Consider the following 12,586-nt stretch of genomic DNA (forward strand, 5'->3'; position numbering starts at 1 on the left):
TCATTTTTTAGTAAAAAAAACAACAACTTTATTTAAACTTTATAATAAAAAAAATTATTTTCACTATAGAGGCACAAAAGTTGATGCACAATTACAGTCTGGTATATTTCAAAGGCAGGAGATTGTTTTGAAGCCATTTTGACCATTTTTAATGTAATAATAATAAAACCTGTTTTTTTACAGGCCAAATTGACTTGAATGCTTATAAATAAAAAATTCTGCAATTATCACCATTCTGTGTGTAATATCTATTTTACACTTGTAATATCTATTTTGCCTACCAGATGTCATCTGATCAACCAACAACAGGCTACACACACACACACACACACTCAAAAACATGGCATATCTTCATGTGAATAAAACTTCTTTTACACTCCTTATGTTTTTTTTATTATACTTAATTTATGAACGATTACCCTTATGAAATTATGCCATGTTTTTGAGTAAAATAAGCAGAAATAATTAAATATTATTTTGAATAACCACTGACTGATAAATGTCAAACATTACTCAGCATATCTCCAGGCCAAAGCTTACTGATGCAACTAAATGTATAAATAAGAGAGAGGAAACAAATATGATTTGCAAAACACATGTATTTTATTTTTGAACTCCTAGAAATATGAATGTGTGTGTGTGTGTGTGTGTGTGAAATGTCTACAAATGTGTAGCCTTTGTTTTGTCTGGAGGCCAACTGAAATGCAATGCCCAATGCTTTGAACAGTGTTTGACTGTGTGTGTGTGTGTGTGTGAAGCTTGTTGGTAGATCAGATTTTGCCCCCAGCTGGACAAATGCATATAGCAAGTGTGAAATATTTACAAATGAGTAGCTTTTGTTTTGTCTGGAAGCCTAATGAAATGCAATGCCCAATGCTTGTGTGTGTGCGTGTGTGTAGTATAATTTCGGTAGATCATATTTTGCCCTCTGCTAGGCAAAGACATATCAAAAGTGTGAAATATTTACAAATGTTTGGCTTTTTTTTTTCTGGAGGCCTAATGAAATGCAATGCCCAATTTGTGTGTGTGTGTGTGTGTGTGTGTGTGAGTGTGTGTGTGAGTGTGTGTTTTGGGTGCGCGTGTTAGTGGACATTTTGTGTGTGCAGTTTTGTGTCTGTATGTATGTTCATTGTGCTGAAAAGGGCAAAAGTGTAACCAATGCCCCACTAAATGTGGCCGGGTCAAAATGACCCGGGAGGATCCAAAACACGTAGTACATACTAGTCTGAACACATAGTTCAACGAAAATATACAAAATTTATTTTACTTGCAAAGTTCATAATTTGGAACAATCCTGGTAAATTTCAGGCAAATATGTGGAAGAAAACGCAAGTTATGACACATTAAACTTTCCAGCTGGGTCAGATTGACCCGAGGAAAATATCAGGGTTAAAGATATATTGGGATTTTTATTAAAATGTTTTCTGTTAATAAATTTTTTTTTTTGAATAAATAAATGTTTACAATCTGTTTCCAGTGTGATTCAGTTTTTTTTGTACATCTTTGTTTATACACATTATTATTTTATTATTATTATTATTATTTTTATTTTATTATTCTTATATTAGACATTACAATCAAAGCTACCCCCAGTGAACCAGTCACCATAATTACATACACACATAATTACTGTTTAACTGCAATAATAACAATAACAAAGTATTTAAACAACACGTGCAATAACAGAAATTTTGAAAAATGTGCAATATTATCTGTGCAATATGTCTGTTAGTGTAACTACTTACTCGTAACTACTTACTTTTTGTTCCTTCTCTGTATTTATACATTGTGTTGTGTATATACTGTATATTATATTATGTCTATATTCTTTTATATATTTGCATTTCTTTCTCTTTGCTGCTGGAACAGAGAAATGTCCCCATTGTGGGACGAATAAAGGTATATCTTATCTTACCTTATCTCTTATCTTATTCATGCTTCTCTATTATTACTATGCACCAACACACCGAGACAAATTCCTGTACATGTAGACCCTACAGTACCTGACAATACATCTGATTCTGATTCTGGTACAAAAAGTTCAAAACAAAATGTTTAGTTGCTTGTGTCCATGTAGATTTCCTCCAGTTTATTCTCACCTCTTATCAAGAGATTGTATAAGAATATAAGCCTAAGGAGATACTGAGAATGTTCACTGCTTTTAGACTACAGATAAACTAGTTAACATTGCACAAACCCCAAATTGTGTGTTAAGAGAGTTTAGGTTGTGATGTCTTGGGTTAAATAATCTCCACTTTATTAGGAACACCTGTACACCTGCAAATGTATGCAGTTGTTTAATCAGCCAATCATGTGGCAGCTGGACAAGGTATAAAATTATACAGATACAGATCAGGAGCTAATCAGGGCTAGTTTGAGTATTTCGGAAGATGCTTTATACAATGGACTTTCATGCACAACAGTCTCTCATATTTACGCAAAGTGGTGTAAAAAGCACAGATATTGAATTAGTGACTGTTCTGTGGGTGGGTAAGAGTTGACGAGTAATAGGAGAGAAAAATTGCCTGAATTCTTTGAGAAATCAGAATGCTTCAAAAAGGTATACTTTAAACTAATGAGCAGAAACGCATCTCAGAACATCAAACTTTGAGGTCGGTGGCCTTCAACAGTAGAAAACATCAGGTTCCACTTCCATCAGCCCATAATCTAAGACTATCATGGGCACAGACTTACCCAAATCTGGTGGGTCAAATCACCTGCTCTTTTCCCAGTGTTCAGCTGTCCAGTGTCTGTATGGCTGTGCTGAGTTCCTACAGACCTCCTGTCAGCTCAGACCAGTCTGGTCATTCACCTCTGATCTCTCTCATCAACAAGCTGTTTCCATCTGCAAACCCTCCTCACACACCTTTTTTCCCCTCACCATTCTGTATACATTCTAGAGAGCTTAGTGGGTTAAAATTTGAGGAAATCTGGCACCAGCAACTGTGCTTGAGATCAGTTTTTTCTTCATTCTGATGTTTGATGTGAACATTTGCTGAAAGGTCTTGACCTATATGTGCATGATTTTATACATTGTTCTGCTGCCACATGACTGGCTGATCAAATAGTGTGTTCCTATTAAATAATAATAATAATAATAATAATAATAATAATAATAATATATAAATATATATTTTGTAATATAATTTATAATATAATAATACTAATAATAATACTACACGCTAATACATTAAGAGAAGTAGAAAACATACATACAAAAAGGAAAGTAGTCATTGTGACCGTTTTGTCAGCATAAACTAAAATAATGCAGTTTTCGGTATTACTTTATTTTAAGGAGAGAATTTATGGAGTGTTGAATTGTACCACACTGTGGCGCGCTGACTTTTCAGTGCAGTACCATGTGGCGACCACCAGGTGTCAGTACAACAACAACAACAACTATATAGCAGGTGTCATTGAAGGACAGAATAGATATTTTGTCTATGTGGAATTTGCCGGTTCGTGTTTCTGTCCTTTTCCCGTACGATAGTCTATCTACGAATAATTCTATGCCATCAGTGTCATACAAACACAAACAGAAGGATCCTAGGTAGGTGTTTTATTTTAAATATTAAGATAAAATTAGCTAATTTAACGTGGCAGAGACTCGGTGGTTGAACTGGAGTAACAGACAACGACTGGCTGATTTTAACCTACACTTAATGTACTTCCCTTCACTTACTTTCGCACAAGTCGACAAAATATGTAAAAGAAATGTTGCGAAATGTTTTGTGTGTTGGGGGCGAAAACCTTTGCTTTTACTAGCTCAGAAAATCTCTGCCTGTTTTCCGCATTGTGCCTTCACTCTGGGTTGCCAGGTCTATCTTACAAACCCGTTTTTATACATTCGCAGATAGAGTATATACAGAAACTAGCACAAATAAAAAATCAACCACATAGTATAGTATTAAGAAAATCTCGAGTTTCACACGCACAATTATACATATATTTGTAGTTTATCGTTTGTAGAGTTTAAGCGGAGGTTATGCAGAACTGGCAACCCGTGTGTACGTGCGAAATGGAAGATCCTTCGTGGACGACGCCTCGATATGATCTCTTTTCCATCGTCCGAGAAAACAAGCTCTGTGATTGGCTGTGATTGAGAGCGAGCACAGCGCACAAACCAATCCGTGAATAAGGGGCGGGTCCTAAACATGCAGGAAGTACTGATGTGTGAAAGAGACCCTGGTGGCGGTAATAAACCGTGCAGAAGGGTAATTAGAGCTTTGGGTTAGGATCACCGGAGACAATACTGCGTTGAGGAATATCTCGTGTGTGTCACTGATCGGATGAGGTATGACCCATTAATGATCGTTAGTCAGCTCCACGTGTAGGCCTGTACATTTCACTGCGTAAACATACACGTTAACGTTCATTACTGTCACACGTGTTCATATGGATCTGAAGTCAACACTCTTCTGTGACTAGTAGCTTGTTTATTGAAACTGGGTTTTAAAATTGCTCCTAGTTCAGTGACAGATGTTTATTACTGCATTTTATAATGAACAACAATGGCATCAATGTTGTGGTTTAATTAACCATCACTTTCTCTCCTGGATCTGGACCTTTTCTTTTTTTTTTTTACATAAACGTCAATACAATTAAAAAAAGATGAACGTGATGATCTAAGAATTGTGGAGTTCATCTCATTTAAAGATCTATGGAGGTCTATTATTTTATTTAATAAGACAAAGCGCCTTTTGTTGGGATTAAATAAAAAGATTTAAAGACTTATGGTTTATAATCGTTGGTTATTTTCAGTTCTAACAGATCAATTCTGTTTTATTCAGGATTTTTTCTATCTATTTCTCTGTGCAGAAAAAAAAGAATATATTTTATGAAAACAAATATATATATATATATATATATATATATATATATATACATACATATATATATCTATCTCTATCAGCATGTCATGTAAATAGAAATACTGCTGTTTGGGGGGAAAAAGATGTTTTGTTCAGCATGTGGATTTTGTCATACAGAGAAACTGAACACATTTTCTTATTAGAAAGAACCGAAAGTGAATCTTTGCTGCACTGAAAGTGTGTCTCAAACACTTTTTTCAAAAGAATTTACATCATACATTAAACATTTACTATCAGATTTCACAGAATCTACACAAACTGTACGGTGACACTGAAATATGTCGAAACTTTGTCGTTTTTTGCAGCAGGTTAAATAAAACTGAAATGACACGTTTCTCTGCAGCATGTCACAGGCAGGAGAGCGAGAGAACGCAGCCCTCAGGCAGTGTGTTCAGTCTCGGGCACAGCTGGAGGAGGCCATAGCTGGGGTGATTAAAGCTGAGGCCCAGCTCAGGGGTAATTCTAGAGAGGTGAGTAGCTTTAAGCATGTCTTAAATCTGCTGCTCTGTCTGCATTATAGGTCTTTCGTTATGTTTTTCTACCTTTACTCATCATGCCTGGTATTTTGTGTTTTCTGCTGTAAACACTGTTGTTTAGAAGGTCTTTATTTAGGCACTTTGGGTAATCCCTTGTAGTGCACAGAGAAAGGAGGCATTTTTATCAGAAGCACACAGCATATGACGTTATAACCACTATTTCCCCCACACCCTTGTGCATGCTGTATCATGTGGTAAAAGTCTGGGAAGGCGTGTGTGTTAGGATGACATTACAATATCTTCGTGGCTTGCTATTGATTAGTAATTGCTACCTCTGTCTAACACTTCTAAGCCTGGAAGATTTATTTACCGCATGTGATTGACAGGTTAACATGACGGAATCATTGACCTTCTCGTATAAATAGGATGTAGGTTAATATTTAGCTTCATATTCCCTGTTGCCTTTGACTAGTGCATGTTTCTCCTGAAGTAAATTCTTGACCAGCAACAAACTTCTTTATAAATCCTTCGCACCTGGAATTGGAGGAAAACTAGGTATTTCCAGAAGGGAAGATTTTTTTGTATTTTTTTTTTTTTTTTGTATTTTTTTTTTTTTTCAGTGATGATTTGTTAGTCTTTAATTACAATTTCGAAACAGTGGGATTGTATTTAATAAAACCACAGCTTTTATAGAACCTCAGAGTACAGAAAACTGAAGTAAAGGCTTGTGAGTGGTTTGTAATCAGACACAGAATATTTGCTTTGCTGCTGCTGTGCGTGTGCGTCGGAAACTTTCGTTGTCTTTCATTTCCTAACTGTAAGTTCCTCTGCAACATTGAAATGTTCAGGTGAAGTCTCAGCTGCACAGCTGTATCAGCAGGCATTTGGAGACGCTGCGCTCACGTGAAGTTTGGCTCCTTGAGCAGATTGACCTGTTGGAGCACTTGAAGGCAGAAGCTCTGCAGCAGCAGTTACACCAGCTCCACTGGGTGGGTACATTACTGACATCTCTGTCTCTCTAACCTGTATGTGTAATCTCGTTGATAACGATGTTCTAGTAACATACATGTTACAGCTTGTTCTGTTCTAAATCTGATCTTGAAGAATTTTTTTATTCAGGACAATAATATATTGTGGTGTGTGTGTTATTTATTTATTTTTGGATGTAGCTCCGGGGTCAGTTTGACATCCTTATCCATCAACTGCAAAATTCCTTCAGCAACAGCCTTGCCAGTCAACTCACTGCCTGCTTGGAAAAGTAAGCCGGTGCTCACTTTGGGATTTTTTTCAAAGTCTTTGGTTTAGCCTGTGTGTACACTTCACCCAGCAAAATTATTGTTTACAAGTCACAGTATTCTGTAGCAGCAATGTAGTGGTTAAAGCCTCTGTTCTTATCTAGCAAGCTTGATCCCACACCCAGGCTATGATGCTATGTATATGTCAGAGGCAGGGAGCTTAAGAGCTACTACTCTTGTGCATTGTGCAGGTTTTCTGGTCTGAATCTGAGTCCTGAGGAAACACCAGAGATGAGTTTTGAAGCAGACGCTCGTGCCTTGCGCCAAGCTATTACCTCTTTTGGGACCATTTCCACTGAGGTTTGTGCTTTTTTTGTTTTTTGAGTAAACACATTTTAATTTTTCCCCCTTTTCTATCTTTGCTTTCGTTGATGGCGTAATGTAATTTTTTGTTACATGGAATGCTAAAGTTAAAACTAGTTTTAGTTCAACGTTGTAGATGCTTAATGTCAGTTGGTATTATTAACTTTTTTGCTGTGTGCAAGTTGACTTTGGCCTTACACCGTGTACCATCACAGCTGACAGGAATAGAATGTGATCCATTGAACTGTCTTGGCACTTATTACTGCCTGCCTCAGCAGATGTTGAAGACCTCTGTCTCCAGCCTAACCAATCAAAGATCAAGCTCTGCTGAGGAAACTTGGCTTGTACAAAACTGCCCAGTCACTGCAAAGAGACAGGTTTGTCCTTTACAATGTGCACTTTTCACCAGCAGAATGTGACTTGAATACTTTGCTCCATCTTCTCATGTTATGTAAATAGCCTGGTAATTTTGCTTCACAGAAGCTGGATCAAGACTGCGGAGGCCTACTTGCTGAATGGTTACTCACCAGCAGTCCTGTAACCGGTGCTCCAATTGGATACCAGGCCAGTAATAACCCTCAGGACTGGTTGTTAACCCCTAGAGAGAAACTTCAGGTGAGTTCTTATGGCTTGTTACCTGGTTGCTAACGTGAATATTTTGCATATCTTCAGCTGACCTTTAAGATCAATGGCTAGAGATGGCTTGAAATTAAAAAATATAATAAAAATTGATTACCTCCTCTTTCTAAAATCAAAGGAAGACTTCTGTCAGTCATAAACCAAATGTTGTGGTATCTTTGTATTTAAGATATTAAGTCCCCACTGAAATGCCAGTCTGTGGCATTTGCACATATTGAGAAAAGAAGTGGATTTGGAATGATGAAGTTATATAGATTAGATAATTAAACCAAATGTATCTATAACTATCAATTAAATTTACTTGTATAGCGCTTTTAACAATTTCCCATTGTCTCAAAGCAGCTTTACAGAAGTATGGAAACAGAACAGAGAGAAAAATAAATAAATATAGTAATAAGAAGAAAAAATAAGAATAAAAATAAATAAATGAATATATGCAATTAAAGATTAAAATTAATTAACTTAAAAAAAGATTAACTTAGTATTTTAAATTATATTTAACCCTATTGAGCAAGCCGGAGCTGACGGTGGCAAGGAAAAACTCCCTGAGACGATATGAGAGAGAAACCTTGAGAGGAACCAGACTCAGAAAGAAACCCATAATATTTGGGTGACACTGGACAGTAATTAGTGGAAATGTAAATAATGTCCTTTCTACAACAGTTTATAATAGTGCAACCGAGAACACCTGAGGAAGTAATGGGTCAGCACAGACCTGATTGCTGATAAAGACCAGACCATACAGCTGACTGACACTTTTTTTGTGTTTAGATTTTTTCTTTTTTTTTTTGGTAAACGAATGAATAGTGAAATGCAGTTGGTTACTTTTAATGCTTTTCTGGCATTTAATTCAAGTTTAATGGTGTGTATTTATTTAGTATTTTTAACAATGAACGTTTGTTATGAAGTGGATTAGTTGCTAATAAGGAAAGATTGCTTGAGATGGTCTGAGGATGTAACATTCAGACAGAGACTCGTGCTTTTCTGGGTGATGTAGTTATGAATCAATGATATCATATCGACATGTTCAAGTAATGTTTTTACTGATCAGTTACCACTTCAATTATTTCTTTAAACTTGCCAGATTAAATAAAGAGATGACTGAGATTTGTGACTAATTGCTATGAATGTTGCTCGGGGAAAAGCCTAATGAATTTTTTCCATTGATCTCTCTCTTTCAGGCACACTGCCCACTTGTGCCCTTTGACTTTTATAAGGCCTGGGGTCAGCTCAAAGATCTAGAGGTGTGGCTCATGAAAGAGAATTCACCTGCACGTGAGCGAACCAACAGCAATACCAGCACCAGCAGCTCCGCTTTCTCCATTGAGAAGATTGAGGAGAATGACTTCCTGGGAGAAGGGGAAGTTGAGGGAGCCCAAATGGAGGATGTTGAGACTGATGACACAGAGTCTCTCGATGACTGGCTCGTCACCCCCAAAACCAGCAAGTCCATGGAGACCAGCCCTGTTTCAGATGCAGTCCAGTGGAAGCAGGTGTTCCAACCTTTTCATGAGAACCTCTCTCCCAGTGAGTGGCTCCTGAAGTCAGACTGTGGCTCATGCTGCACCTCACGTGTCAAAGCGGTGGAGATTGAGAACCTGGGCAAGCTCAAGTGCCTGAAAACTTCCTTGTCTTCAGGGGCTACATCTCCCACTACTCCCACTCCATCTTCTATGAGTTCTGATCCAGTGGAGGTCTGGCTCCAGCAAGCCATCCCTGTAGAAAATAACTGCAAAGCCAATGAGAAATGTTCAAGCTTTGCTCAGTGCGTGTGTGATACCAACTGTGGGAAGGAGGCTCTGAGTGCCTGGCTGCTTAAGAAAGAGGGCAAAGACAAGAATGGTGTGCCCTTGGACAAGAATGCCAGCAACAAATCGTCCATGTTACAGCAGCAAGAGCAGAAGGTGCAGGCCATCTTGGATGCCTGGCTTTATCCCAGAAAAAGAGAAGAAGCTGAGGTTCTGTCCTCTCTGTCAGGCTGGGTATCTCCATGCAAGCTTGAGGTGAAAGAGAGAGCCACTTCTGATAAAAGCTCACACACTGATTTGCTTGGAGATTCTGAGGGTGTCTTCCACAAACCCCTGAAACCTGAGAATTGGCTGCTTTCAGAGATTAGCAATAAAAACACACCAGAGCCAGATGCTGAAGAGGACAAATGGCTTCTACGCAAGAGGGCCAATATACAGGTATGACAGGACTGTTTCCTCTGAAATAATTCTAAGGTGCTTTTTTACCACAGTGTGTAATGTGAATCTGTCTCTTTTTTTTTTTTCCCCTGTCCCTGCCCCTTCTGGTTGCTTTACAGGACAGACTTGGTCTCCCCAGAGTATGTGATTTATTTTCCTGTCTCAAGCTTGATGGGGAAAAGGAGAAGTGGCTACATCACACAACATTTGAAGTAAGAACTATCACCTTTGATGAAACAAAGTTGTAATGTTGGGTCAGATGGATAAAGGAGAGTAAAACAACTTCTCTTTTCCAGGTGTGAACAACAAAACACTGCCATTAGTTTTTTGCTGGACTGAATTGCTGGTCATCTTCCTGTTGCCTTATTTTCATATTTCTACCCACTTTTTTTTTTTGTCTGCTTAACACTTGCTCTCAGGAGAGAATAAGCCTGTTCACCATCTCCTATAAAATAGTTCTGTTTAAGAATTTAAAGGAGGAACTAGTTAACAACATTAATGCAGAAAGTACTGTGCCGTCCCAGTGGAACAAATTCTTAGGTTTTAAAGGACTAGAGTAATTAGATTTATGTAAAGGGTAGAAAAGATTCATCAGGCTGAAGGATTGAGTTATGCAGTAGTATTTCACATAGCTTGCAAGAATAATAAAGATAAATCAAAAGGTATGGTAAATCAGATCAAGAGCTATTTGGGTTAGAAATTGGGTTACATAAGTCAGCATAATTTAACACTGGCTTTCTGAATAGGAAAAAAGACTGGTTTATTAGCAAAATTGATTACACTCGATTTCTATTTCCATTCATTTTAAGAAGCCAGTCTATTCTCTCTTTTTTTTTTTTTTTTAATAAGTATGGTAAAATATGATCCTCCGTTTTTGACCAGGTATAGTTTTCTTTCAGTATGGATAGATGATATTGCTTTATAAAGAGCAGAAGATTTAAAGAAATAAGCACACAAAATAGGTAAGCAGTACAAATTTGGCACAGTATATTTTAATTGCTCACCTTCCTCTAAGCCTCACTACAGTTTTTATTCTTTAATATCCCTTTATGTGCGTTACAACTAAGCGGACACCCTACAGTAATTCCTGAATAAAGTGTGGCAAACGTGCATTAGAACATAGTGCATTATGACCACTTGTTTTTCCTTCTGCTTTGTCAGCTTGGGCAGATATAGTTAAATTGCTCTAGATAACATTGGCTTGAGAAGATCTAGTTCTGTGATGTAATAAAGTAAATATAAGATGTTAAGCAGATTACCAAGGAAATAGGATGTTTAGATTTTGCCAGCTCTCCCTAAAAGACTAAGGGTTTGGTGCAATATATAATAACAAAATATGTGACATTAATACCACGTATGTCAGTTTTATTAGGGTCCCATTTTTAAACCCATTCTCACACAAATGCATCACTAACAAATCATATACCATGTTATTTTAAAGTATTATTGCTTCTCTGCTTTCTGTCTTCTGCTCCCTATATCATAATCTCTTAATAAATATATTTAAACAATAAATGACTTGTATTCTTTTTGTTCATATTGGCTGATTTTATTTTCTGTATTCTGCTGGGAATTTAAACTGAGACAAATAAGTATACAATAAGAAGAAAATGTCCTTCCATGACACTTCCTTCTCCACCTTTCCATGACTTCTTTACACACATTGGGTTCTTTCCCCAGTTTAACACTGAATATAATATTTTCCGTAAGTTAAACACTACATGCTGAAAGTGTCATGGTTTGGTGGATGTTTTCTGCAGCATGAGTTGGCCCCGAACGCAATTTTTTTTTCAGAACCTTCTTTGGCAACATGCAATTCCTTCCCTATTAGCATTTCCTAATCCTAGCCTGCAATCTTCATGCAAGACAATGCCCATTGTAACAGTTTTTGTGATACAATACTTACTGACCTCTAATTCTGATCACTGTGTTTTCTACAACATAAAGGTTTTTGTTGAAGTGGCTTCAATATTTTGTAAAAAAAAAAAAAAAAAAGATAGTAGAACAGTGATATTTTTAATTGTTCTCTAATTTTGATCTCCATTATGCACTATATTGCCAAAAGAAGTGCATTTGTGAGGTCAGGCACTGATGTTGGGGGAGATGGCCTGGCCTGGTCTCTGCTCTAATTCCTCCCAAAGGTGTTCTATCAGGTTGAGGTCAGGATTCTGTGGAGGTCAATCAAGTTCCTCCACACCAAACTCGATGATCCATGTCTTTATGGACCTTGCTTTGTGCACTGGTGCACAGCCATGTTGGAATAAGAAGTGGCCCCAAACTATTTCCACAAGTTATGAGCATGAAATTGTACAAATATCTTTGTATGCTGAAGGATTAAGAGTTCCTTTAAATGGAACTAAGGGGCCAAGCTCAACCCCTGCAAAACACCACACCATAATACCTCCTTCACCAAACTTTATACTTGGCAAAATGTAGTCAGGCAAGTACCGTTCTCCTGGTGACCACCAAAGCATTGCACTTGGTGATGTAAGGCTTGGATGCAGCTGCTTGGCCATGGAAACCCATTCCATGAAGCTCCCTACACATGGTTCCTGAGCTAACCTGAATGTCACACAAAGTTTGGAGGTCTGTAGCTACTGACTCTGCAGAAAGTTGGTGACTTAGAGCACTGTGTTCCTCAGCATGTGCTGACCCTGCTCTGTGATTTTCCATGGCCTACCACTTTGTGGCTGAGTTGCTGTTGTTCCTAATTGCTTCCACTTTGTTATAATACCAGTAACTGTTAACTGTGGAATATTTATTTGTGGTATTATAATACAAATGCACTTATGGCACACGTGGCAACCTTTTACGGT

At 37.5% G+C, this 12,586-nt stretch overlaps 1 protein-coding gene across 3 annotated transcripts; it reads left to right on the forward strand.

The window, feature by feature from the left end:
- Window positions 1–3,399: 3,399 nt before the first annotated feature.
- ncoa4 (nuclear receptor coactivator 4) lies at window positions 3,400–11,285 on the forward strand. Of its 3 annotated transcripts, none has more exons than XM_060872081.1 (10): window positions 3,400–3,550; window positions 5,215–5,341; window positions 6,196–6,336; window positions 6,517–6,605; window positions 6,834–6,942; window positions 7,221–7,322; window positions 7,426–7,560; window positions 8,766–9,770; window positions 9,890–9,982; window positions 10,067–11,285. In XM_060872081.1, exons 1-10 carry the CDS (start codon window positions 3,444–3,446, stop codon window positions 10,070–10,072), a joined length of 1,914 nt encoding a protein of 637 aa, XP_060728064.1. In that variant the 5' UTR covers window positions 3,400–3,443; the 3' UTR covers window positions 10,073–11,285. The 3 variants fall into 3 exon arrangements, with proteins under 3 accessions (XP_060728064.1, XP_060728066.1, XP_060728067.1); XM_060872083.1 differs by having other exon boundaries at window positions 7,224–7,322; XM_060872084.1 differs by lacking the exon at window positions 3,400–3,550 and adding an exon at window positions 4,148–4,294.
- Window positions 11,286–12,586: the final 1,301 nt, after the last annotated feature.

Source organism: Tachysurus vachellii, chromosome 6, assembly GCF_030014155.1.
Source record: "Tachysurus vachellii isolate PV-2020 chromosome 6, HZAU_Pvac_v1, whole genome shotgun sequence".
NCBI classification, from domain to species: Eukaryota; Metazoa; Chordata; class Actinopteri; order Siluriformes; family Bagridae; genus Tachysurus; species Tachysurus vachellii.

Bases quoted from the DNA above. Each gene is read 5' to 3' on its own strand.
- ncoa4 (XM_060872081.1), top strand. From the start codon at position 3,444: ATGTGGAATTTGCCGGTTCGTGTTTCTGTCCTTTTCCCGTACGATAGT. The intron at 7,561-8,765 runs GTGAGTTCTTAT...TCTCTCTTTCAG, and splicing joins CCCCTAGAGAGAAACTTCAG to GCACACTGCCCACTTGTGCC. The intron at 9,771-9,889 runs GTATGACAGGAC...GTTGCTTTACAG, and splicing joins GCAAGAGGGCCAATATACAG to GACAGACTTGGTCTCCCCAG.